This window comes from Apiospora aurea (genome assembly GCF_038362705.1).
Source record: "Apiospora aurea strain CBS 24483 chromosome Unknown utg000001l_segment0_segment0, whole genome shotgun sequence".
Taxonomy (NCBI): domain Eukaryota; kingdom Fungi; phylum Ascomycota; class Sordariomycetes; order Amphisphaeriales; family Apiosporaceae; genus Apiospora; species Apiospora aurea.
Window position 1 is genome coordinate 644300 of NW_027117388.1, and position 25662 is coordinate 669961.

Consider the following 25662-nt stretch of genomic DNA (forward strand, 5'->3'; position numbering starts at 1 on the left):
AGAAGATGAGGCATCAAAAATTAATGGATGGTGGTCGGACGGGAAGCTGGTTTGTCAGTACAAACAAGCTCCAACGGGTGGGTAGGTGGGTTTGTTTCTTTTCAAGGTCCGTACGAGCCAACCACAGCAACGGGCGGGCTGCTGTCTGGTAGTGGGGTCGACGGTGAGAGTGCAGGCTACAATTACAGGCCGCAGGTGCCAGGCTACAGGCTACAGCACTTGCAGCCTCCAGTGGACTGACTGACTTTACCTCATCGAAGCCCGCGTGTACCCAGCGAAGGCTGAAGAAGGAACGCGACGTACATTCAACCGGATTAAGTAGACCCCGAAAGCTTGGTGAACATGAAGAACCCCGCCATGCAATGTTACATGCATGTACTTCTTGCACTTGACTTCTTCATTGGAGAGCTCTGGGAGAACCAACAGCGAAGGCAGCATCGTATTATGTTCGACCACATCCATACAATTGATGCATTTTTGCACAACAAAGTGTATAGAATTATATTTGTTTCCCCACTCACGCTTCTCGAAATAAGATAGATACTTACTTGTACAGTTGACATGTCTTCGGAGCGTCGTATAGCCACTTGTTCTTGAAGCCTATTCTATTTTTATTCTTACGAACCTGAAATCAGTCCTTCAGCTTGAGAATAGTGATTCTAATGAAGGTACGCAAAAGGGTCTGAGTGAGGTCCGAGTATCTTATTTTTAGGAGCGCAAGATTATACCTTTCATGTACCGCATCTCAACTTGAGGAAGAAACCCCCGCAACATCAATGCACAGCTATGACACCGGTGCATTAGCTAAAAGATTGAATGTTTGTTCTGTTTGCTGTGTTCTGGTCCATCTTAGGTACTAGGTCGGCCAAGGTATATTGATGTATAGTTTTGGTAAGTTGTTGCTATTCCATACGTGCATTGTACGCCCGCCCCCGAGTACTAAAGGGTAAAAAACTGATGTACTCTGGAAGATACGTTGCAACAAAGGACCCCGAGTCCTGTCCTACTTTGCAAGACAAAAGAGGATGCTGAAGCAAAACAAGGATCAAGCTCTCTTCCAGACAGGCACGGCACGCTTCAACGCAGGCACAAAATTGCCAACTGCAGGGAAGATTCCCTGGTAAGAATCTCTCTCATTTTTGACCTACAGTGGGGGTTATTCCCCCCATCCCACTTGTCCGAGAGACACGCTTAAACGAATGCATACTAGCGGGAACATAGATGATGCGATGCGATAGGCTCATAGTGGAGATGAACATGCAAATCTTGGGGAAGGGTACGCTGCAAGCAGAGGTAGAGACGACTTTCCCTTCCCTGGTCCTGTCCTGCTTTGACTTCAGCTCAGCTGCAGCTTGTTTCAATCCATAGGCTAATTTTTCCTTGATCGACGTCCCTCCCTCTCTGTACATGCTTCCAGACCTCTTCCAGAGACAAAAACCTCGAATTCCTGCATCTGGCAAGGCGACACCCGGCTTCTCCTCCCACCTCCTCAGTGTCACAGCGCCCACTGTGCTTGAACCACTCCGATCCACCGAACACCACCATCGTGTCGCGAACCTGTACACACACCTACTTGGCGGAGGCTCGAAGGGGTAATGTGTGTATGTGGACTGGTGCGCCGTCTTTGCAGGACGACAGTATAAGCAGGAAGGAAAATACAGGTCAGGAGGGGAAAAACACGATCCAACGGAACCAGGAGAAAACGCCCATCTCATGCACCACGGCTTGCTGCACCTGATGGAGGCTTGATATTGTGTGGCTGTTGTCTGTAACTTGTGATTCCCACCCTTATGCAAGCGACAGTTTGTCTGTGAGTGAACCAACTTTCTCTGAAACCCTGTGTTCGCAAATATCTGCACATATTCGCACCCACCCCCCATATTCTGTCCCTCAGCCGGAGGGCGGCCCATGCTTCTTCCAGCATAGCATATGCGCGGGCCTTGTTGCAGCTCTTCGGCCGTTCACGATCCCAGGAGGCCGCTATTTATGGGGCATTCGCAGGATATGGACCCTGGATTTGGCATGGGACGATGTCATCGGTCCAAGAAGCATCAACTACCCTCTGCTTTACTTCTGGATTTCCACATCGAGCCAACCATTTACCATCTGCCCTACACTTTGCGCAGCGTGCTTTGTAGCAGATAGGGCGGCAATGATCTCTTCATAACCTTAGCAGTCTGCTAACATGTTGCGCCGCCTAGTGTCCCTCGGCCAGGAGGCCGGTGAAGGGCAAGCCAAGGACGACAACATGCCGCAGCCCGCACCCGGAGACGACACCTCGTCGTCCCAAGAGTCCAAGATAAACACTGGCACCATTGCCAGCGTCTTCAAGGGTCTTGCGGGAGCAGCCAAACTGACAAAATCGCCCCCGGCTCCCCTGACGACCACCGGTTCAATAGCTCGAGCCCATATTACCGAACAGCTTCACGACTCGGCCGGCCATGGGCTACCCCAGCATCACTTGGAAGCTTTTGAACTCTTGAAGAATGGGAACACCGCAGAACGTGTCGCGGCAGCCAACCAGCTTCGCTATGCTGTCGAAGACTACCCGCTGAACCCTGTAAGCTGCAACCTCGATTGACCGAACCGCCAATACGACATCGCTGACTCAAATCTACATAGGTCCTGAACATCTGGTATGCCGCCAAAGATCTTATCGACCCGAGCAATGCCAGCACCACCAGGTCCGCCGTCTGGGCCCTTCTTACCGCTTGTGTCAAGCACCCTGCATCAACCGACCTCGAACGCAAAGAGTACTTCCAGACCATAACCGCCCCTGCGAACCCGGATGATTTTCACCTGCAGCTTGCTGCCCTCGTCGATCTCACAAAGCGTGGCCGCTCTCTTTCCGGATTTGAATACGACATTTTCCCCATTGTCACCAACTGGCTAGGCGCCAAGTTCGCCTCTGTACGCGCTGCTCGTAAGCAAGCATCGCGCTTCAAAGGCAAGGCTGCTGCAGTCGGCGAAGACAAGGATTTTGCAGATATTTTCGCTCTGACAACGGATCTCATCAAATTCAATTCTGGCGTCCTGGACAAGAATGCTACGCAATGTCTGCTGGAGACCTTGGTCAACATTTGCATGACAACAGGGAATACAGACGATCTCCGAGCCTGTATTGGAGTTATGGATGCCATCGTGACGTTTGGAGCCATCCCGGATGTGAAACTAAAGGATTTTGTGCAGGTGCTCTGCTCTATTCACAGCATGGTACCCATGTTGCAAAAGGGAGCTTGGCACACCTTGAGTATGCTGTGTCGGTCGCATAATGGGCATGCCGTCGTACGACTGTTGCTTGGTGCCTTGAGCGATCTGCCTATGGACCAAGAGAAGGGTGGCTCTGACAAGCAAAAGATTGTGATTCGCGAAGTTCGGGGCTCTCTGTCGGTCCTCAACAAATTGGTTTCCAAGTCTTCCGAAAAGGGGTACCCAGCGGTACCATTCACCACGCTCCTCGACGGGCTTTCGGCCGTTCTCAAAGTCACTACTGCCTGGAAAGTGCAACTTGATATCATCAGACTGGCAAATACGCTGCTGGGGACTCCGCAGACTAAAGTCAACCCCATGGTTGTGGACGAGGACTGGGTTTCACTTCTTGACATCGTCGCTACGTGTCTGGAGGGTGTAACCAAAACAGTTCCAGGGTTAAAGGAGCCCATAAAGCCTCCTGCCACCGATTCCATGGTACCATCAGATACCGCGATTGTGTCCGACGAAGTAGGTCGACTCATCAGCCGCATCGAGCAATTGCTCACTGAGCAGTCTGGATCTTTACTGCAGCGCCAAGACTGCATAATGTTTCTTGCCAGAATTCACGTGGTGCTACCTGATTCGGCGGCGATACTGGTTCTGAATTATTTCAAAGAGTTCCGATGTTGTTTCCCCTCCGATATGCAATGGGAGACCAATCTACGATTGGTCCTCGAAGCACTATTTGCCAACCGCCATCGCTCATCTCAGCTTCGGGTCATGGCTGTGCAAGCCATCACAGAAGTCTACGAAATGATTGAGCTGATTCATGATCAGCTTGACCAAGACTTTGTCCCGAATTTGATGAAGAGTCTCCTCGCTGGGGTTACAGAGGAGATTGACATCGAGGTGTTGCAAGAGATTGTCACGTTTACGACAGCTATCGCTAGTAATGCCGACTATCCTTTATTTGACCATATAATCGCAAAGCTTCAGACGGTACTCCAAACCCCGTCGCATCCACCCTCGACGGCCCCCGGCGTCCTTCAGACACCTGCACCACCATCCTCGCCCGACTTGTCCAGGACAGGCCAAAGCCTCTCAGACGTCGTTGTGAGAGGCTACATATGGATATTCCTGCAAACAATGAATACAGACGTTGCAAAAACGCAACGCCTGTTTGACATTCTGATATCGGTAGCCAAGTCAAACTCGGCGGAGGTCGATGCTCGCATCAGTGCAATGAAGCTACTATTTCGCCTCAGGGCCGATTGGGCTAATCGGATATTTGTCACTGAACATACTGACACCGCACATGTTGCCGCTATCCTCTATCGTACGGAAGCTTCACTTAACAGAAAAATGGCCGAAGAAGCTGCGCATCTTACTAGGACCTCGAGGTCAGACGCGGGCGGCCTTGGACGCACTCCACGAGGCAGATCCTTCACCCAAGGGCAGGACAAACCCCTTTCTTCAATTGCCTCTATTCGATCTGGAAATTCCGCTCAAGCAGCAGCAGCGAAGTATCAACAGTCGTGGTCCGCATCAGAAACCGATGTGCTTCCTGAGCAAACATCGCGAATTGCGAGTTCGGTGGTTTACTCCTACGCCCCAGAATGCGAACCCGATGGCAACGGTATGTCGATCAGCAACGCTACGCTGCCCATGGGCGATTGGCTTGCGACTGTAGTAGCTCTGCTGCAGCAGTTCTGCGATTGGGAGATCTACAGTTTCATCCTGGTGTACTTACCATCCCAATTGAGCAACCACAGCATCTTCAAGAGCGCAGTGCCTCAGATACAAGAATTGCGTCGGCTATTGTGCGAGCAGATCAAAACCACTGGTTTCCTCGAGCCACATACTTCCACAGGACTACGCCGGTCTGACGTTGCAACATGTCTCTTCCACACATTGACGATGATTCTGAGCTACCACAAGCACTTCCAGAAAACAGAAGAGGACGAGATCGTGGGAACTTTCACACGCGGCATTGGGCATTGGGATAGGAGTACCAAAGTCTGCCTCCATGCTCTCTCCATATGCTGCTATGAGCTCCCCATGTCAACCAGCAAAGCCCTGGTCACCATTCTGCAGAAAATGTCCCAGATCGTCACTCAATCTTCGAACGCTATTCACATCCTGGAGTTCTTGGCTTGCCTCGCGCGTCTCCCCTCTTTGTATTCAAACTTCCGCCAGGATGAATACCGCATCGTGTTTGGCATCTGCTTCCGGTATCTCCAGTACGTGAGAGAGAAAAAAGCATCACAACGCATGAGTACGGCGAGCGACCCGAGTGCCCAGGGGCTATCGTCAGCTTCTGGCGACAGTCTGATACACCCTAATGCGTCCGACGACCTGCCACAATACGTGTATGCTCTGGCCTACCATGTGATCACTTTCTGGTTTCTTGCACTGAAGCTGCCGGACCGTGCTAAAGAAGTGTCTTTCATATCTAAGAACCTCTTTACCGACCATGACGGCAACCAGGTCTCAGAAGAGCAGGCCCAGATCACGATCGACTTTATGCAACGAGCGGCATATGCAGATGTAGACGAGTCGATGCCTGACCCCTATTTCACCGTGGAACGTTTCGGCGAGATTCTGAAGAGGCGTTGGTTGATCGGCAACAGCATTGTGACAATCGAGCAAGCCACTGGTGCCGGGTATGCTCAGATTACCAAGCGCCAGCCGTCGGGCACCTCGTCCTATATGATCCATGAGTCGTTCAAGGCGCCGCCTTCCCATCAGGAGCGGATCGCCAATGACATCAAGGGAGATGGTACCCAGGCTCAGGGCAATACTGTTCTTCCTAGCCACTTGTTGGTCCATCTCTTCTCGACACTGCCCCTGGCTGATCAGGCGCGCCCCATTCCACTTCCACAAGACGATGCTGTTGACAGAGCGATGCGCACATTTGATCGCAGCCCTACGGTCGATGGCCACAAGGTGGGCGTCATCTACATCGGCGAGGGACAGACCAAGGAGACGGATATTTTGGCAAACGTCTCGGGCAGCAGCGAGTACTTGGAGTTCCTCAACGGCCTTGGTACGCTCACTAGACTGAAGGATGCCGCGACCAACATGCAGGGTTTGGATCGCCAATACGACTCTGATGGAGAGTATACCTTCTGCTGGCGAGATCGTGTGTCCGAAATCGTCTTCCACGTCACTACGCAGATGCCGACCAATCTGGAGCACGACCCTCAATGTATCTCGAAGAAGCGGCATATCGGCAATGACTTCGTCAACATCGTCTTCAATGACTCTGGACTACCGTTTAGGTTTGATACTTTCCCTCGCAGTTCAACTATGTGAACATTGTGATCACTCCGGAATCACGGGCTTCGTTTGTCGCTACTAGACAGAGGACACCGATCGACGTGAAAGAGTCATTCTACCAGGTTCAGGTCATGAGCAAGCCTGGCTTTCCCGAAGTCTCGCCTGCAGCAGACATGAAGATCGTCAGCTTGAGGGCGCTACCCGACTTCATCCGCTTACTGGCACTTAACGCATCCGTGTTTTCCATGGTCTGGTCAAGCCGCGACGTGGGTGAATACATCTCGCCTTGGCGAAACCGTCTCCGAGAAATCGCACGTCTGCGAGAGAGATTCGGGCCCAAATATGGCATGGCGCCATCGCCGCCAGGCACCTCTCTTGGTGTACCCAACAGCGGCGCCGGGCAGTTGGACGCAAACAAGGCGGCAAGCACGGTGCGCGACAGCTTCACCAGTCTCAGGCGGTCGTCTGTCGCCACCTTCTTCTCCACCAATAGCGAGCAGAACTCGCACTCCCATCGGTCCTCGATGCTCTCGACTACTCTAACTGAGAATACCGAGATCAACCAAGGCACCGACTCCCTGGTCGACACAGTCGACTTTTCCAAGTGGGGTTGATCTTATACCGATGATGGATTTATTAGATCCACGAACCATCCCACCGACAAAAAGAACAACAGCACGCCAACCACCCAGCTGTAACGTCTCGGCATGAAACCGAGAAGATATGGGGCTCACGTGTGCATTGGAGGTTTTGCGCGAAAGGCGTCTGGCTAGGAAGGATACCACAAAAGTTTTTTCTGCTTTGAATTCATTTTCCCCTTGTTTCCTGTTTAAAAACGACGACGACCCTGCTCTTGCAGCAGAGGGAGGACTTGCTGATGGCTCGCTGTACATAATTCGCCTCTCCTCTTGTCACCATATTTCCCAGCATCCCAACATCCCATGTTCTCGGGTTTCTTGCCGCTTCTTCACGGAAGCAATGGCCTCTCACGATGATACGGGGCTTGGAAGGGAAGGAGTCGTTCTGAAGATAGACTTCATCAACTTGACTGACGGGCCCCTTTGTGGATCTACGGGAGCCTGCCTGTAGAAAAATGACATGGAATCTAAAGAACCGCAGTCCTTTCCGTAGGCTACAATCATCATGCAATGTAGTGTCCGTGAAGTTGTTACTAGATAGAACATGTGTGCTGATGAACACCCCTGTCGACTGTGAAGATATGTAAGATGACGATGGTAGCTGACTCAGGACGCAACCGATGTTTCCCTCCATCGCTTAAGAGAAAGAAGTACGTGCATATCGACCGAGTTACATCAGCAAGTATATTATCTCGATGCGGTCTGACTAATTGACGTCCCCCCAAGTTTTCCATTCCGGAGATGCGCTTTTGTCACTCGGAGGGCGTGGCAATCTGCCAAGTGCTGACTGCTTTTGTAGTTGGTCACATGGGTCACACACACGCGGTTTCCTCTGCTTTGATGGCACGGCATACTTACTTATCTCCATTTCGGTGAACAGGCTATGTATGTGGAAAATGGATAAGCGACTTTCATCCCGAATTGTTTTCTTGCAAGGAAATGGAAATACCCTTTTTTCATCGAGGGAGGATGAAAGGGGCGCTTCTACCGACATACATACATATACATACCGCATGCATTGCATGTACCTCCCGTCTCTTTTTCTGGTCCAAAGAGGAAAGTACATCCGTCGATAGCAGCCATCACAGAGACACGCTTGGCGCCAAAAGCAATATCCCGCCATACGTTACACAGATAAAGGGGGGGCAACGCCGTGGAAATGACGGGAAGGGAGAATGCAAAGGGTGACATGAGTCACAGACTTTGTTGCTGAAAGACAGCGAAACAGGGCAAGAGGAGGAAAATGAACATGATGCGTCGACGAACTGGTCTATTGGCTGGGTGATATGTGACATGCAGATATAGACCACATCGCCCAGCCTGGAAAACCCCGATTTCGAGGGCACCTCGCACGTCCCCCTCCAACCGGATAGAAGGAATGGAGAGCACGGCGGCAGCGGCGTTTGCCGCCGTGATTAACATTCTCAAGTAACACATATCAACGGCGGGGGAGGTTTCGAATAATAATTGTCGCTTATATCTCCGGAAGCAACGGCGACACTACAGCGTCTACCCTATAAGCAGCCAAGTTTCAATGCTGTGGAGGGAAAAGTCATCTGCAGCAAGTAAAAGCAAGGTAAGTCTTCGACCAACTGATTTGTACGCTCAGGCATGGTCCTTTGGACATGGTGGGTAACAATTGTTAGCAATCTGCGTAGGACTCGCTACCTGTCATGGAGATAACCAACCCGCAACCCCATCCAACTGGCATCCCTCTTTGGGCGGGCCGCTCCTGGCAAAACGTGGCTGGCCGGCCCCCAACCCTGGGAATCAATCACTCCATCTTTTGGTGCCGTACATGGAGTTGGGTGGCATTCCGCACGCAAATGGAACCCCAGTCCCAGTGTAGAAGTAAGTGGCCCCTAAACCGCTTGCGGAAGATGTCGGCTGCGTCAGTCGGTCGGCCAGTCGGCCAGCCGTCCAAGGAGAGGGGTGCGTTATCTTTTTGCCTGATTGTTATCCAAATAAGGTGAAAATTCCTCTTTCGAGGGGGGCACCTCCGCAACCGACGGAATGCTTTTTGTTCCTTCGTATCCGGATTCGCGTCGTTACACAGCGTCCATGCCGTGGATGCGGGATGTGGTGTACTGGGTCAAGCGCCGTTGCACCGCATTGCGGTCTCATGCCTGTCATGGGGAGCGTCAGAATCGGGACGACTTATTGCCGCAACCTGCATTTGGCCCCCATGCAGCCATGTGCAAGCCATGAGCGAGGGCAGGGGTAAGAGGTTCCTCCGAGGCGGGAGCGCTTCATAGGCCAACGGAGGAACTCGGTGCTTCTTCACACCAAGATCGACAGATCACTGTTGGCTCTCGACGCGGTCCAACATACTTGCCCAGACGCTCATCTGACCTCGCTTCGCCTATGGGAAACCGGCTGGGTGATCTGTCCCTGCTACACCGACTTGTAGCGGCAGGCTTGTCAGGAGATGTCAATCTTATGTGCAGAGGAGCTGCATAGCCCATGTGTCAAGTTGCGCCCACGCTGCCTGCTGACCAGCCACTTCGCATTCACATATAATCATAAGCCTTGCAGTAGTACGGCATAAAGCTAGGAGCCCAATCCGACCCTTGCGCATGTGGTATTCGGGTCGAGTAGGATGAGTCGAGAATAACCTTATGCCTTTGGTGCGGCTACTAATGACATGTAGTGTAACTGTAGCTTCCTGTCCTGTCAGACTGACCGCTGGTTCTTACTCGGACCTTCCGGTTCTACCGAAATCCATTCGTCATTTGCCCTTGCTGGTGAAAGGGCCACCACCATCTTCATTGCCCGCCATGTTAATGTGTAACCCCTGCCTTCTACTCGTAGCAAGGCGAGTTCCACAGCTGGCGTGATGTGCCAGCAAGCCGATCTTTCATATTGTTCCGGAAAGACAATGGCGAGTTTGGGTACTGCGAGGACAGCCACGTTGATCAGTGAAGGAAACTGCGGTACTTTGTGCGGTTCGGTCTGCTGCTCAGACGTACAGAGCTTCTAGCTCAGCGATGATGTTACCCCCTTGTGGGGTATCCGCAGGTGTCAATGGTTTGTTTGAATGCCCATAGGCAACGTCCAAACTAAATCGTTCAACGGTCCAGCATGTTGGGGCACTTGTTCCCAGGGTGAATCTCCAAGTAGCATGGCTTCGATGCTTTGATGCTCGCCGAATTTGATATCCTTACAGTAAATGAGGCCCGGGTCAAGCCTGTGGACGTGGAGAAATGAAGTTGTGAGGGTCGCCTTCTGAGAAGGGGTTACTTCATCTTGACAGCTTCACACCGGCTGCCAGACCTCGCAGTAACTAGCCCACTTGCGCCAACCTTTTACACAAGTCAATAAGTTGGACAAGAATGACCATGAAGGTGCTTACCTGTGGATTGGAAGCCCTCATAGCCCCCTTTAATGCCGTCCAGAAACACCCTTTTTACGCCCTGTCTCTCCAGAGACCTGATGCAAGTGTCTAGCAGCCTAAACATTATTGCGTCTTTGCGGCTCGCCACTGCTGCATTTTCATCTGGAGCTGTTAGATTTGCCCGCTAAAGGTCGGAATTACCATGTACTCACTTGAGATGCATATGCAGGTGACTCCGCCAACATCGAGGCTTATAGAACGAGCCCATGGCAAGTCCTGCTCAGTCTGCGTGCCTGAGCGAGGGAGGTATGTCAGAGCCGCCGCCACAACTATCGATCCCCACAGTCCAACAATAACATCGAAGCATTCGCTCGCCGTGTACTGGTCGGACAAGCCCATTGTATCGTTACGAAAGGACTCGCTTCGCACAAAGGCCTTGACCGAATCCAGCTCGTTCATGTCGCAAACTCGGAAGCTAAAGCCCGACATAGCAGCTGCGAAGTTGCCACTGGGCCAATCTTGAATGTCGAGAATCCAGTCGCAAACCTCCCGGCCGAGGCCATCGGACTTGAAATCCATCTTCCACCCCCGGTTTTGGAACCATCTGGTGGCAGCAGACCCTTCAGGAATGCCATAGAGTAGACGTGGGAAAGTGCTGCCCAGCTGTAATCTGCGGACTCCCCGCACTCTTTTCAACTGGACAAGGGCCTCGTCGTGCAACAGTTTCCCAATCCCTCTTTGCCTGTACGCTGGCTCAACCAGAATCACGGCAATAGACCCAACAAGATCCGCGTCACCCCCGTTTAGAAATGTCGTATACGTTGCGCAGAATCCTATAATCTCATCCGATCCTGGCAATCTCACCACGTAGTGCCGACTCCAACCGACCCTGTCAAGCAGTGCTCGCAGAGAGTAATTGTCGAGCTGAAATTGGCCAGGTAGACACTTGTTCCAAAGGTGTTCGAATGGCGTCACATCCATCGCCACCAGTTCGTCCGGCAATGCTTCGACCACCCATTTATGTTGCGCAGTCGTCTCTATGGGGTTCCGTGTGAGTGGCTCGCCAAACAATACAGCGGCAGCTTGCTGCAGGAAGTGTGGCGAGTAGCTTGGTAGTTGGATGATAGCAGGGAAGTCTGCCTTCAGAAGCCCCAGGCCTTGCACGTCGTAGCAGGCGAGAACGATTTGCGGACGAGTGTTGCCTACCATCCATGCCACCTCTGCGATATCGGCTTGTGAGGGTTGACTAGCAATCGGTTTCCCCGAGATCACGAATATGATAGCCTTGGCTCTGTGTATGTGAGCAACATGGTATTCGGTGATCCCATTACGTGCCGTATACGGGACGTGACGTATCTGAGGATGCCTCTGTGCGAGCGCTCGCCCAAGGCTCTCGAACGGATCTATCCCAGCATCCGCGTCTCGCGGAAGAGGAACGACCAAAGGGGTCAGGAGAACAATGACATCGTTCTCATCCAATATGCCCGTCAGCGGAATATACTCTTCCTGGTCTCGCAGAATAACAATATCTGCAGAACCAGATGGCGTATCGTAGTGCGACATTCCAGTTTGGTTGACACCAAGCCAGTTCTCATGAAATCGGTCTTTTGTTGCCGAACGTCGACTTATAGGGGGTCAGCTTCGTTTTCTAGTCGCCGTCTGCTAGGTACCTGCGCTAAAAATAATTCTACTCAGCCACTTTTGCGTAGACGGCATAAGCATCGTGGGTGGAAGGGTCGTGCAAGCCTGTCCGTGGTTGCCACAATAGCCTCTTGTCCTACGTTCGTAAGGAAGTCGGGATTCGTGTATGAAGCGAAGTGATTTAATATCCGATATGGTTCAGCTTTGGCGCCATCTGAAGTAAGCAAGGATGCAGCGATGTTGACAGGGGTTGGTGACTCAAGTGCCGCAACCGACAATAACAGCAAACCCAACAGATTCGAGGCTGAAACCAGAACTTTAGTAGCCGAGTGGGACCGTATAGTTGGAGTCCTTTTGGGCTTCAAGGCTCGATAATGCAATGCTCGCCTATGGCCGGAGAGGACGATTGGTGTGAGGCAAAGTACAGGAATCCTGATGGGCCGAATGCGTGCTACTGCATCTGATATAGCCGGACGTGCTGTTGTTCCCTCCTGGGTGTTCACTCGGGGGGGGTTAAGCAAGCTTTCCTGGCCCGAGTGGTGAGATTTACCTACGTACTTATAAGACGTCCCAGCCGGTTATGCCCCTGCCCCGCAGCCGCGTTGGCGAAGGACATGGCATGTTACCTACTGCCCTCCTCGTGGGCAGCGTAGGAAGGGCATGCCCAGGTCGCACAGGAAGCAGATGTGCCCAATAGCCTTGACGATGAGTTCGCAGGTGTTGCCCCGTTTTGCAACCTGACCAATTTCTCTAGCGTTCCACCGGCTCTCAGAAAAGTTCTTCTGATGGCTGTTGGGTGGTGAGATTGGAGTGCTATTGGCTCTTGGGGTCCCAACGCACTCCGCAACCTCTATGCAGTCGATAAAGTAAGTTGCTAGCACTGGATTTTGGGGTAACACGAGCCCGAGCAACTATGCCAGGCCGAGACTATTGTGGCGTGGTGATGAGCAAAGTCACGGAAATGATGACCGACGGGGATAAAAAGGCAATGGAACTAAATTCCGATGCAATCCATGCTTTTGTCATGCCCCGGCAGTTCTTGTCAAGTGTAGCACTCGACATGGCATGCGTTGTTGGGGAGGAGATGGCCACCATCAGACTGGCATATGGTCCTCGGGAGCGTGTTGGAGGCCAATGAGTCAACGTTCCGGAGCAACACACCGACAGACAGTAGATATAGACACAGGTAAGCTGAGGCTCGTGTAGCAGCATTGCTTGTTTCCGGTGAGGATATGAGGGCAGACAACGTCGAGCTAAGGGTCTGCGCCGCCGGGGGGCATCTGGTTAGGCAGATGCTGACGACAAGGCAGGGTGTGGTGCGGTGAAGTTGCTGTCAGCCCAAGCCGAAGTCCGAACAGGTTTGGGCGGTTATGTCGTACATACGGTGCATATGATACGACCAAGGCCGCACACGGTTGAAGGGATGCATCAATGTATGTACACCATATATGTACGTCAAGTGCGGGCATGGAATGGAGAGCAACTCGCCCAGCCAGCCAGAGGTGAACATTGAAGGCAGACTCATTAAATACCCACCGGTTGGGGAGGTACAAGTCAAGTGGGTTGTGCCTTCCCTCTTCTGGTGACACGAGGTATTCTTCCAAGAATCGTGCAGCATATAATTAAGTATGTAGACATGCAAACAAAAGGGTGCTACAAAGTTGCTGGTTCATTTATGTCTGTCCGGCATGATACTGTATTGGTTATGGCAGTCAGCCCGTCGCCTGAAGTGTACGTAGGGAAGGTAGGCGCATTGGCTTTAGGAGGGACCTTCCAACACTGAAGGTCACTGGCCTGGCCTACACACAGCTAGCCAACAACCCTGATTGGCCAGACAGCTTTAGTGCTAGTAGGCGCGTCAAAACCACGGCACTTAACGCGCCGCAACTCATGAAGTGGTTTCACGATAGGTATATGCAATCAAATGTACACCTCTGGCAACTTACTGCTCCATAATGTCAGGCCATGATGACCTCAAGGACAGCCTCGCCGAAGTGATCCAAGGTAGGCAATTCATTCCCCCAATTCTCCAACCATTTCTGCAGCTATCCACAAACCGTCCCTAACCCGCCGTGGCAGGCGCAAAGCTAAAGGCCAAAAGTCGCGGTACCAGTATCAAGCCCGCCGTCGAGACTCTGGGGTCGGCATGCTACGAAAATGGCGTCTTACCCGATGACCTAAAAGAGCTCATTGACCTGGTCACTACTTCGGCCAGCAACTATCTGGACCAGGCCAGCCTCAACAGCATCATACGGAACCTCTACCCAGCAACCAAGGTAGCCAGCGAAATCGTCATCAAGGTCGTGGCTTGTCTAGGCCATGGCGTCCTGAAACCCTCGCTGGCCATCCAGGCCGCCCTGCTCCGATGGGTCATCATGATCCACCACGTCGTCGACGGCAGTGCCCTGTCCCAGTCGTACCCGGTCCTCTTCAACCTTCTGGACACGGCGGCGCTGCGGCCGTCCCTATGCCAACTACTCGCCATGATCACCCGGCGCCGGCACGTGCGTCCGCACCGCATCCAGACCCTCCTGTCGCTCAGCCGGCAGACGGGAAGCGACCCGGCCCTCACGGGCCTGCTGCGCGTCTTCAAGGACTACTACCCGGAGATCATCGTCGGCGAAGCGACGCGCGGCAAGGCCTCCGCCTTCAAGCACCCGGACCTCGCCTGGCGCGAGCGGCTCGACGAGATCCAGAGCGCGCACGCCCAGGCGTCGCGTGACGCGAACGCCGTGCAGGACGCCTTTCACGTCGCGCGCAACGGCAGCGGCGGCGCCAGGAAAGGAGCGCTGATACCCGAGGTGCACACCTCGCACGCGAACGAGAGCTCCGTCACCCTCGAAGAGATCGAGAACGCCGACGGGTTGGTGAAGGCCCTCGAGACGATCGAGATGCCCAACCAGCTCATCTCGGTCCTGTCCGATCCCCTGCTCCAGAAGCTCCTGCTGCTCCGACCCGACGCCGAGTCGCTGCAGCGCGCCAGCAATTGGCTGGTCTCTTGCGCGCAGGACCTCGTGAGCGGAGACGGCGATTCGGAGCTGGAGGGCATCTTAGAGATCATGCGCGACTATGCGAGGGCCGCCAGGGACTTACCCCCGGTATTCCTCACTCTACTGAGCGAGGTATTGAAGACGTGGAATGGGCGGGGTCGGGCTTCAATGTTCGAGGTGCTCTCCTATGCACCGTTGCCTTCCACCGATTTCTCAGGTCTCTACGAAGCAGTATTCCAGCGCCTCGAGGCCAAAGTGCTCGACGGCACCCCTGGTTCCCAACTAGCCGTCCTCGGCTGCTACACCTCGCTACTGCGAAACTGGGCCGCCTTCCTCCTGGCGCAGCCGCAAGGCCGGGATTCTACCTCGTCCGCCATCCCAGACCTTGTGACCCACGTCAACAAACTCGCCCTGACGGTGCTCCAGACCGCCGCCTCCAACGATAGCAACAGCAGCAGCACCATCGCGACGCACTCGGCCGTCCTCGACTTCTACGAAGAAGCCTCGCGCATCGCCTCGAACCCGCAACTCCTGCGCCACGCCCAGATCGTCATCCCGCCCCCGCCCCTCGTCTACCTCCTGCACTTTAGCGGGAGCCCCGCGACCGTGTCGCGCCTGTGCGGCGTGCTGGCGCGCTACAAAGCCGGCTTCCAGGCGGCCATGGCGGGCACCGTCGTCTCCAGCAGGAAGATGTCGGACACGTACTCGGTCGAGTACATCAACGAGTTCAACGGGTTCCTCATGGACGTCTGCAACTGCCTCTGGCGCTCGCGCGCCTTCAACGCCAAGGACGCCAACGCGCACGGCTGTCTGCTGGCCGCGGGCGTCGTCGAGGACCTGGCCGCGTACGTCCGCGGGTTCAACCTTAACGTGGCCCTGCCCGCCATGTTCACGCTCTCGGCGTCGCCTGCGTTCGGCGCCCTGGCGACGGCCCACCTGCGTGATCTCGAGGAGGTCGAGCAGGGTCTCGGCGACCTGGACGTTAGGCACGCCGGGCCCGTGACCAAGTCGACTTTAGCCAAGCTCGCAAGGGACGGAGGGGTAAATCTGAGTTGGGATGATTATAGGTTGGGGGTGTTGGGTCATCTCGAGGACCACGGCATGAGTGGCGTCGCCGAGCTGATGAACTGTACCATGACCACACTCATGAAGAAATCGTAGAGGATGAAGTAGGGATTATGGAAGATGAGGTTCGCTGTCTTTTCTCTATATAGTCCCTCTACATACTTTGTATGTCTCCCGTGTTGAAAGGGGGAATATCTGAAATGCATCAAAACTTAACCAAGAACTCTGCCCTTTAGTCCGGTGACGAAACCGCACTTGTGTTGTTGTATCAAGAGTCTCCCAAACGCCTAGTACACTAAAATGACCCTTTTCGTATCTTGGTTGAGACTCCTCGAAAATGCCAAGGATCCTGAAAGAACCCATCCATTGTAAAACACCAAGAATGCAAGTTAAGTGCACCCTTCATCACGCATTGCCCGCTGGCAACCCTCCTCTCTCTTTGCCCCATCGTCTATCACTCGCTGATCCTCATCCAATCCTCTCTACTCATCCACCCTCTTCTCCAGCCCGTACCCTCCCAACCCCCCCGCCTCATAAGACTTCCCCTCCGCCCCGCGCTGGACCTCGCTCCGCGGCCCGCGCGCCCGGAGATCCTCCTTCAGCCAGCCCAGGACCAGCTCGCCCAACTGGCTATTCCCCGTCCGCGACCCCGTCGCGTCGCCCAGGAACTGCTCCGCGGGCCCCCACTCCCGGATCGTGCCCAGGTGCATGTGCACCAGATGCGTCGGCCAGCCCGCCAGGTTGTCCAGGATGTGCGTCGCGTAGACGACGGTGCACTCGCGCTTCTCCGTCTCGCGCTTCAGCCAGCCCAGGAACTCGGCCCGCGACAGCACGTCGAGGTCGACCGTGATCTCGTCAAGCAACAAGACGGTCCAGGGCCGGATCAGGCCCATGGCGAGCTGGACGCGGCGGCGCTCGCCGTCCGAGACGGCGTGCATGCGCCAGCGCACGTCGATGTCCAGGACCCCCACGAGCTCGTCGCGGCGGGCCGGGTACGCGTCGCCGCCCACAGACCGCAGCAGCTCCTCGACGCCGATGTCGGTGCGGACGATGGGGTTGAGCACCCACTCCAGCCCCAGGTACGTGACGCCCTCGAGGCCGTCGGTGAACGGGTCCAGCCCGGACACGGTGATGGTGCCCGACGGGGCCAGGCGCTTGCCCGCCAGCAGGCGCAGCAGCGTCGTCTTGCCCGCGCCGTTGGCGCCGATCAGCAGGGTGCGGCTGCGCGGGGGCACGGCGAGGTTGAGGCCGGTCACGCCCGTGGAGTAGTCCGGGAAGGTGTAGGTCAGGTTGTTGACCTTGATATCGGGTGCGGAAGCCATCTTGGACGTAGTGGTTGGCTTGACTCGTTTGCTTGCTCGCCTTCTTCTTGGCTTTTTCTTGGTGATGGTGGGGGTTGGTGGGGTGAAAAATGATATGTATGAGTAGTCGTTGTTTTTGACCGCGTGACGATACGGCCGATGTAAGATATCTGGAAGATTGAAGATGAAATTATCGTAGTATACGACGATTTGACGTTATTGCTGACTCCAGACGAGAAGCAGGTGTTTTCTATCACCAGTCTCAATGGCAGAAGCACGCAATTTGGCCTGGCGAGGTGGGATGCCGAAGCCGACCATTCCCAGGCCGACGGGCCCAAAGCCGACGCAATTGAAAGACGTAGGACATTCTGTGGGGCTGCCGCATTTCTACCTAAACCACATGGGGAGTATTGGGACGCCTATATTCTACTAATCACCTAGGACACACAAGTCAGAATAGAAGCAGTACTATTATCATGTGCGTCACCATCTCTGTCAGAGTCTAGATCTCTCCTTGGAGTTTCTAGTCTGCACGAGTCTCCGTAAAGCGCCGTTAGGCAGGGAATGAATTGTTACCAAAACGTGTATATACCATGCTCATTTGCCGGCGCATTCATACCCCTTTCTGTTCTTGCGCAGCATGTCCATATAACACCCAATAGGAAAGCCCAATTGGGATGGGATACATATACCTCAATCCCCTTTTGGCAATGGAGCAATATATTCCTGCTGCCTTACTCGTACACGAACCAGAACCCCAGCCTCTTGCCAAGTATAGATTGCACAAGATGGAGAAGCTTGGCAAGCAAATGAGGTTACCTGATCGCCATTCTCTTCAAGGGGAATGGGATATGCCGCAGTGGAGAGGAACATGCCTAGATATATGATGCTGTTCTCCCGCAACTGCTTCTGAAGCATAGCCAGTAGGTAATTCAATAGCAACTTGCCAGCCCAGAATGCGTTACTCTGGTCTCCTCGTCGCCGCCACCACGAGCGCCATCGCGTCCGCGGCCGCCAATAACGCCACCTGCAACTCAGTCCAGATCTTCCTAGTTCGCGGCCACGGCGAGTCCATCCCAGGCCTACAGACGAGCATAACCGACGCCATCTGCCACGATGTTTCCAACAGCAGCAACAAGACCTGCGGCTTCCAGTCCATCGCCTACAACGCCACCAGCGGCGCGGGCACCATCTGCCAGGACCAGTACGATGGGATCCGGCTGCTGCGCGGGAACCTGACGGCGTACGCGACCGCCTGTCCCAATTCGCGCCTCGTGGTATCCGGCTGGTCTCGGGGCGGGGCGCTGGTGACCGACCTGTTTGCGGGCGGCGGCGACGGCCTCGACCTGACAGGGACGTGCGTCCAACCCAGCTCCCCAGCCCTCGCGCCGGAGGAGTTCCTGGGTCCGCACATCGCGGCTGTCGTGACGTTTGGCGAGCTGCACCATAACGCGGACATGGCATGGAACGTAGGGAACGGGTCTGCTGCCGACGGGGTGCGTCTTCCCTTCCCTTATCTTATCTCGGCCTGGCCAACAAAGACCCTGCTAACAAATGCACAGCGCTACCGACGACCCGAAGCTATGCTCGAGAAGTTGAGTCTCTGGGTGGACCGCTTCCGCGATTACTGCGTCGTCGACGACCCGTTGTGTGCGCAAGGGGCTGACGTCGCGGCGCACTCAAGTTACTTCCAGTCAGCCTACTGGCCGGGTCTCGTGTCTGAGTTTGTACGAAGTAGACTGTAGGGATTGGACGAGACGGCGTATAGAATTGTGGTCTTATTCGCGGACATATGCCACGCACGCAACCTCAGCATTGAAATAGATGGCCATACTGAGCCATGCAGACACGGGTAGGGTCATATGCTCTCGGTTGCTAGGTCTGGTAGATAGATATCCATCCCTCGGGAGTATCGTAGGCTGCAGGCTGCTTGTTATATACTAAAGCTCAAGGAGGCGATACTCGTTATACGTAAGTGATATTTTACTTAGAAACGAATAATGAGACATATTGTCGTTGGCATCAACCCGTGTTCATTCATTAGTACCGTTTGCTGCTGCTGCTGGTCTACCCCAGGGACGAGACCAACAAACACTGCTTAAAGCATGTGCCCCCCACCTTCCACGAACGGCGCGCATTCCGCAGTGGGGCAACGTCTTTCAACAGCGTCACCAAAGGTCTCGTAGATTCCGCTACCTACTGCTCGCAGCACCACCGGAAATACCACTTACACATTCAAGCGCTACTCCCTCTTGCCGACTCTTTCCCTGTCACTCTCTCCGGTCGCGAACAACTCATAGAAGCAATGGTAAGCCACAATTCGACCCTCGCTATAACTTATGTTCCGTCACGGAGTGAGAAAGCTAACGCCCAGCTCTCTTCAACACCCAGCCCGCGAAACGAAAAGCCGCCGCCCCAGCCGCCTCGGCCGCCGCCCCCAAAGAGCGCCAGTCCAAACTGGCCAAGGAGCACAACATCACCGCGCGCGAAGAGGCCGAGATCAAAGAAGCCTTCGCCCTCTTCTCGGAGCCCATGGACGGCGAGAAGGAGGGCGTCATTCCCACGAGCGACGTGCGGCGCGCCATGGTGTACGTTTCTTTCTATATTGTCCTTTTTCTCTTCCATACCCGCCCCTGATAATATGAATTCGCCTCGCTAACCTCTTCCTCCTCCTCGCAACAAAACAGCGCCCTCAACCTCACCCCCCACCAAACCCGAACTCCGCGAATTCCTCTCCATCCTCGACCCCGACGACGAAGGCTTCGCCCCCTACGAGCCCTTCGTCGCCATCTGCGCCCTCAAGCTGCACGCCCGCGACGACGCCACGGACGAGACCCACGCCGCCGAGGTCGACGAGGCCTTCCGCCTCTTCGTCGGCAACGCCGCCAACACCAACAACGATAACGAAGAGGGTGGTCCCGGCCGAGTGCTGACGCTGGGACACCTCAAGCGCGTCGCCATGACCCTCAAGCAAGACGTCGACGACCAGCTCCTCAAGGACATGATCCTCGAGGCCAACGGCGGCGCCGGCGTCGGCCGGGGCGTCAGTCGCGCCGAGTTCGAGGAGGTCATGCGCAGGGCCGGGGTGTGGAAGTGAAGGAAACGAAATGATATCACGTGCGGACGGCATATATGCAGCGGGCAAGGAACAAAGAAGAAGCACCCCCAAAAGGCTTCTAACAAGGTGAATAAGGTTGCTGCCAGATCGTGTTCCCCATAGCGCCTGCTACCCTTCCAGATGCCGGGTCTTGGCATTATGAGATCTCATTATGAGATCACGGCGGAAGAGCTGCCAGGGTGCAACTTCGCGAGCCATCTGCTGGGATTATGCATCATGCACAAGCGGTACGGAGATCTGCAGGGCACTCTATGCTGGAGCTACCACGCAGCTATATGGGATACGGATTTCACGACTGGCAGTACATGCCACTGATCGATTGGGATGGTTTAGGCAAGAGGATGGATGACAGTAGCAACGGCGAAACATGATACCCAGTTTTCATATTGGTATATAGAAGCAAAGCTCACGATAGTTTGGGCTTGCCCCCCCTTTTTGAGTTTTGAGTTTTTTTTTATTCGTTTGTTTGTTTGATATGTCGCGAGGCTTATGACTCTTAAACCAACGCCGTTGATGCAACTCATAGTCGTAAGAAATGGGAGGATATCTCATCAATGACACACATGATTTCTTCAGATTCCCGATATTCCCGACCAAAGATTCCTGCTCACAATGCAATGCTCGCGAGACAACCCCCTGGTTCCTGGATAGTTCGTCCCTTGGTCCTCTCCTCAAATATGCTCTTTCCTACCTACCCATGAGTGCTGCCCACACTCCATCATCGTATCATGCATGTTGTTCTTTGACAAAACATTACGCAGCCTCCTCGGTGGCCGGTGTGACCTTGACGTTCTCGTTGGCGTTGGCCTTGTTGGCGGTTTCGTTGGCCTTCTTTTGCGAGTCCAGGACGGCCTGCAGCTCCGGGGAGCCTTGAAGCCGGCGTGGTCCGAGTGCTTCTTGTAGAAGTAGTTGTCGGGCTTCGGCTTCAGGTTGTCGGGCAGCTGCTCGAGCACGCACTCCAGCATGGCGTCTATTGACTTCTGTTTCGAGGCGTCGCGGTGCCAGATGGTGATCAGGTGCGAGTTGAACCGAACGGAGAGGCCGACACCGCAAAGTTGGTCACCTGTGCAAAGTTTCTTCACGTTAGTCGCTTGCTCGGACTTGACTTGGCATCTTTCCCCCAGAGTATAATTAAGACGTACCCTCGTCGAGAACGCTCTGCAGCGCCTCGGAGATGGCCATGAGCTGGACCCGGTCCCAGAACTCCGAGCCGTTGGCCTTGGGCACGCGGAACGTCCAGCTGCCGCCGAGGATGTTCCTGCGGTCCTCCCAGACGGGCTTGAAGCCGTTCTTGAACAGGTAGACGGACTCGCGCATCTTGATCTGGTCGACGGGGAAGTTGTTGTTGTAGCGCCAGAAATCTTGCACCGACTCGATCTTGGTGTCTAGCTTCTCAAACGAGACCTGGTAGGCGCCGTCCTCCGGGGGGCTTCTGGTCCTTGGCTTGTCTATACGTTCGGAGAAAAAGAGACCCATTGTTAGCCAGAATGCACACACGCAAAACACAGAAAGGCAAGAGGGGGGGTGTGATTGTCCCCAGAAGGAGCAGAAGAAGGGGTGGACGGGCTTGCTCACCTATCGAAGTAGACATCCCAAACGTGGTGGGTGTGAAGGGGGCGCATCGTCTTCTGGAAATTCCGCAGAGCATCGCTGCGCTGCTCTGCTGGCGAACTGACATTAGGCGATCCGGTATCCGAGGTTTGGGAGAGCGAGGACAGGCCCCGGGTGAAGAGAGTAGGACGAGCCGCCATATTGCCTGTTTGTGTGGAAGGTCGACTTGGGGCTCAAGTAGGAGTACGAGTAGCGTTTATTCTAGGTCGTAGCCGTTGGAGAAGTGAACTTGTAAGCCACTTCGGAAATACAGTGGGTGTGTGTGTGTGTGTGTGTGTGTGCGTTCCTAGATCGAATCGAGCTAGATGCTGCTGGAGTACACAAGTTGACTGATTCAGACGCACGCAGCAGAACCAACAGGGCGGGCCGGACCGTTGGGGCTTTTAGGTATTAGGGGAGGTGAGGGGTCGTAAAGGTAGGCAGTGGTGGTATTTTGGGAAAGGACCGGAAGGTGAGGAAAGGAAAAAGAGAGAGAAAGAGAATCCTCCAACAAGAGAAACCGTTTATTATTATTATCACCAAGAGCAGCTTACTGGTGGTCGCAGCAGCCGCAAGTCAAAGTAGTACCACGCAGTAGCACAGGCGTCATAAGTTTCAGAAGATATAACACAACCATTCAATGGGTAGGGAAGGTGGTCCAGAGGTACCTACAGTACCTTGTACGTCTAGGACGCGCGCCTCCAGCATTGAACCACAGACCAGAACAGAACGGGACCGGAGCAGAAGATGCCCCCAGGGTATGTCTGTATGTCTGTACCTGACTGACTGGCTGACTGACTGGAATCCATCAGGCCCGATGAAACAGGCACAAAGCAGCAAGCCTCTGCAGAGCCTGGGTTCGTCCAGTGAAGGACCCTGTTTCCCGGGCTCTTCTGGGCGGTTTTGGCCGCCCCAAAAACCACCGGGACCCCCCCTAGGGGGCTTCGTGGCGTGGCTTGCCAGCGACAAATCACCGGGTTAGGACACCCTGGTGCTTGCAAATGGCCCATATTACAACAACACACTTAGCTCCCTGATCACAACCGGGCGATCAGGGACGGTGGAACACGAACCTTTAGGAGGTACCTTACCTGGAAATGGCCCCTCCACCCTGAAGTGGCCCCTATTTATCATCTCTCGCCCAGTTGCCAGCTGCGCCTATCAAGCAGCAGAGACGATGGCAGACCACGCGATTTGCCGATGCAATCGGTCGCGGATGTGCTGGTCCTTTGTCGCTCTTTGATTGCTCGTAAAACATTTGATGCGATGTCCTTTTCTCACCCGATGTTAGTTCGGCTTTCAATCAGCCAACAAAGAATGCGTGTCCCTTCCTGAGGTCAGTGGCTTGCAGTCAAGACTGACATCCGTCAACCAAAGACAGTCGTATTGGACATGTACTGTGCTCGTGCTCCATCCAGGTACTTTGCTAAAGTTGGAGGACTGACTGGACGTTGGGGTTCAGTCTCAGGTCTTGGGTAGCGCGCCCGCGGCATCTTTCTAGCCCCCACACAACTGTGGGTAGGGCGGCTTTCCTAGACCCGAACCCGCCGCCTCAATCCACGTTCCGCGACCTTCGAGTTCGGAGATCACCATGTGGTGACCACGTTCAAAATGGTTGGATTCTCTTCATCCTATTAGGCAAACTCCCGCAAATAGATAGAAACTCAGTATACTATTACTACTCCTATCCAAACACATTGCGAAGTTGCCGCCGACTACTACAGACGGAACATTACCGAACTTGGGACGACTTTAGCCTTTTCCTCTCGTCTGCATGAAGATAAGAATCGCAGCCCGTACTTTGACAGGTTTCACTCCTAACCCCCCGGGCGATCAAGGACGGTTTAGGTTTGCACCAAAGCAGACAAGCTTAAATCCGCTTCGCAGACCAACCGCCCATCCGAAACAGCACGTCCCTCGTCGTAATCTTGACCGCTCGCTATGAGATGTTACTGGGAATAGTAGCGAAGGTTGTCCAAGTGGTCGTGGTTCGGACGATAATGTAATCCATCATATAGAAGAGCTTATCGTGATAAAGAGGCTCTTGGTAGAACCACGCCAAGGCTTACTACATCGGAGGCTGCTGTCGGTTAAAAAGTGACAGGCCAAAAGAGAGACAGAAGGCGTACATTAGCAGACGATCAAACACGGCAATATGATTTCGAGGTATCGGGATGCGTTCGTGTACAAACCATGACGGTCGTTATGAAAAGGGGTATGATACTGCTCAACGAGGATATATATACGCTGCCCACCTTGTGTACATATACAGAAAGGGGTATGATGTGCCCCGAGTCATTCTCCTCCCAAGATTCTACAAGGGCATGTCTGAGTCGAGCAGCTTGCAATGCGAACGTACGAACGACATATGGACGACAAGCACGTGGGCTATGTCGAATCCAGTAGACATCTGGCATAACAGCCACCACAATGACCTATAACAATACAGTCTAGTCCCTGCCTCCGGGCCGAAGCTATTTTGTTAACCCGGTTATAGCCAGGTCGAGGATGACCTCCTGTATACCCCAATGTTCAACATTGACTCAGGCGGTAGCAGTCCGTCTGCATTTTCGGAACACATTATAGAGTTATCTCTCTTGGACCATCAACTGTCATCGTAAACCAGCTACACATGTAGCGGCCCCTACCCCTAACGTAGGTTGTATCAATGGCGTGGATCACTTTCACAGACGACCAAGCACGAGGCAGCTGACATTGTTGAACTTCATGATCTTTTTTATTTTGTTTGTTGGATAAAAGATACAGCTGCCGAGCAACCTCTTCCGGAAGCCCGTTCCACTACCAGTCAACCCAATTCCCCGAAGCGTGAATCTCCAAGCCTGAGACCAAAGCCCAATTTTTCCTCTCTCCGATTGGACGCCTTGGAGTACCGGGCTTCATTATAGCCAGCTTGAATCGACCATCCCGATCCTGGCACTATCTCAGGCCCATGGCCTGGCTGCCCGCAGGCTCCGTCCCGATTTCCTCGTGGGTTTCCGTAGATCTCCTTGCCATGTATTTTGTAGCATAGTGAGGGACAATCTGAGTTGAAGGGCCGAAGGTGGCACATCTCTTAGCACCACCACGGTGCTGTGAGTTGCGAGCGAGCCTTCTTTCCCCTTCCTCCAGGGCATTGTTCGCTGTGCAGAAACATTAAAAGATAAAAAGAAAAGAAAAAAGGCCCACTGTCAGTAGCAGGCGGGTATACTGCTGCACATCGAAGCGATTCTGTTCGAGACCGTGTAAACGCCGTCTTGCGCGGCGTAGTGAGTGAAGTATTGTAGGACTGCCAAGTCTCGTAATAATCACTGCGACTGCTACCAATGGATGTCGCAGCTCGCTACGCCTTGCGGCTTCTCGTCCCGGCAAACGTAGGACACTCCAAGAGAAGTATAACACAAAAGAAACCCGTTATGCAGAGGGAAATCAGTGGTATCAGAGCGTGGACGCCAAAGTGTGAAATGCTTGCTTCGCCATGCAGTTCGATCGAGGAATAAACTCGATGAAATAGACA

At 54.0% G+C, this 25662-nt stretch overlaps 7 protein-coding genes across 7 annotated transcripts; 4 read left to right on the plus strand and 3 right to left on the minus strand.

Moving 5' to 3' along the window:
* Positions 1 to 2185: 2185 nt before the first annotated feature.
* Positions 2186 to 7085, plus strand: PG986_000226 (GTPase activating protein; the record flags this gene model as incomplete). Its single annotated transcript, XM_066836448.1, has 3 exons — positions 2186 to 2560; positions 2623 to 6444; positions 6495 to 7085. 3 exons carry the CDS (start codon positions 2186 to 2188, stop codon positions 7083 to 7085), a joined length of 4788 nt encoding a protein of 1595 aa, XP_066705341.1.
* Positions 7086 to 10364: 3279 nt separating this feature from the next.
* On the minus strand, positions 10365 to 12006 carry PG986_000227 (uncharacterized protein; the record flags this gene model as incomplete). Its single annotated transcript, XM_066836449.1, has 3 exons — positions 10365 to 10411; positions 10462 to 10611; positions 10656 to 12006. 3 exons carry the CDS (start codon positions 12004 to 12006, stop codon positions 10365 to 10367), a joined length of 1548 nt encoding a protein of 515 aa, XP_066705342.1.
* Positions 12007 to 14039: 2033 nt separating this feature from the next.
* On the plus strand, positions 14040 to 16235 carry PG986_000228 (Mis6-domain-containing protein; the record flags this gene model as incomplete). Its single annotated transcript, XM_066836450.1, has 2 exons — positions 14040 to 14088; positions 14164 to 16235. The coding sequence occupies 2 exons, from the start codon at positions 14040 to 14042 to the stop codon at positions 16233 to 16235; spliced, it is 2121 nt and encodes a 706-aa protein (XP_066705343.1).
* Positions 16236 to 16621: 386 nt separating this feature from the next.
* Positions 16622 to 17461, minus strand: PG986_000229 (ATP-binding protein cassette (ABC) transporter; the record flags this gene model as incomplete). The annotated part of the gene is made up of 1 exon (XM_066836451.1): positions 16622 to 17461. One exon carries the CDS (start codon positions 17459 to 17461, stop codon positions 16622 to 16624), a length of 840 nt encoding a protein of 279 aa, XP_066705344.1.
* A 935-nt stretch (positions 17462 to 18396) lies between these two features.
* On the plus strand, positions 18397 to 19185 carry PG986_000230 (uncharacterized protein; the record flags this gene model as incomplete). Its single annotated transcript, XM_066836452.1, has 1 exon — positions 18397 to 19185. One exon carries the CDS (start codon positions 18397 to 18399, stop codon positions 19183 to 19185), a length of 789 nt encoding a protein of 262 aa, XP_066705345.1.
* Positions 19186 to 19745: 560 nt separating this feature from the next.
* Positions 19746 to 20537, plus strand: PG986_000231 (calmodulin; the record flags this gene model as incomplete). Its single annotated transcript, XM_066836453.1, is given in 4 exon segments — positions 19746 to 19794; positions 19815 to 19993; positions 20008 to 20026; positions 20128 to 20537. The coding sequence occupies 4 exon segments, from the start codon at positions 19746 to 19748 to the stop codon at positions 20535 to 20537; spliced, it is 657 nt and encodes a 218-aa protein (XP_066705346.1).
* A 774-nt stretch (positions 20538 to 21311) lies between these two features.
* On the minus strand, positions 21312 to 22309 carry PG986_000232 (uncharacterized protein; the record flags this gene model as incomplete). Its single annotated transcript, XM_066836454.1, has 3 exons — positions 21312 to 21538; positions 21701 to 21996; positions 22134 to 22309. The coding sequence occupies 3 exons, from the start codon at positions 22307 to 22309 to the stop codon at positions 21312 to 21314; spliced, it is 699 nt and encodes a 232-aa protein (XP_066705347.1).
* Positions 22310 to 25662: the final 3353 nt, after the last annotated feature.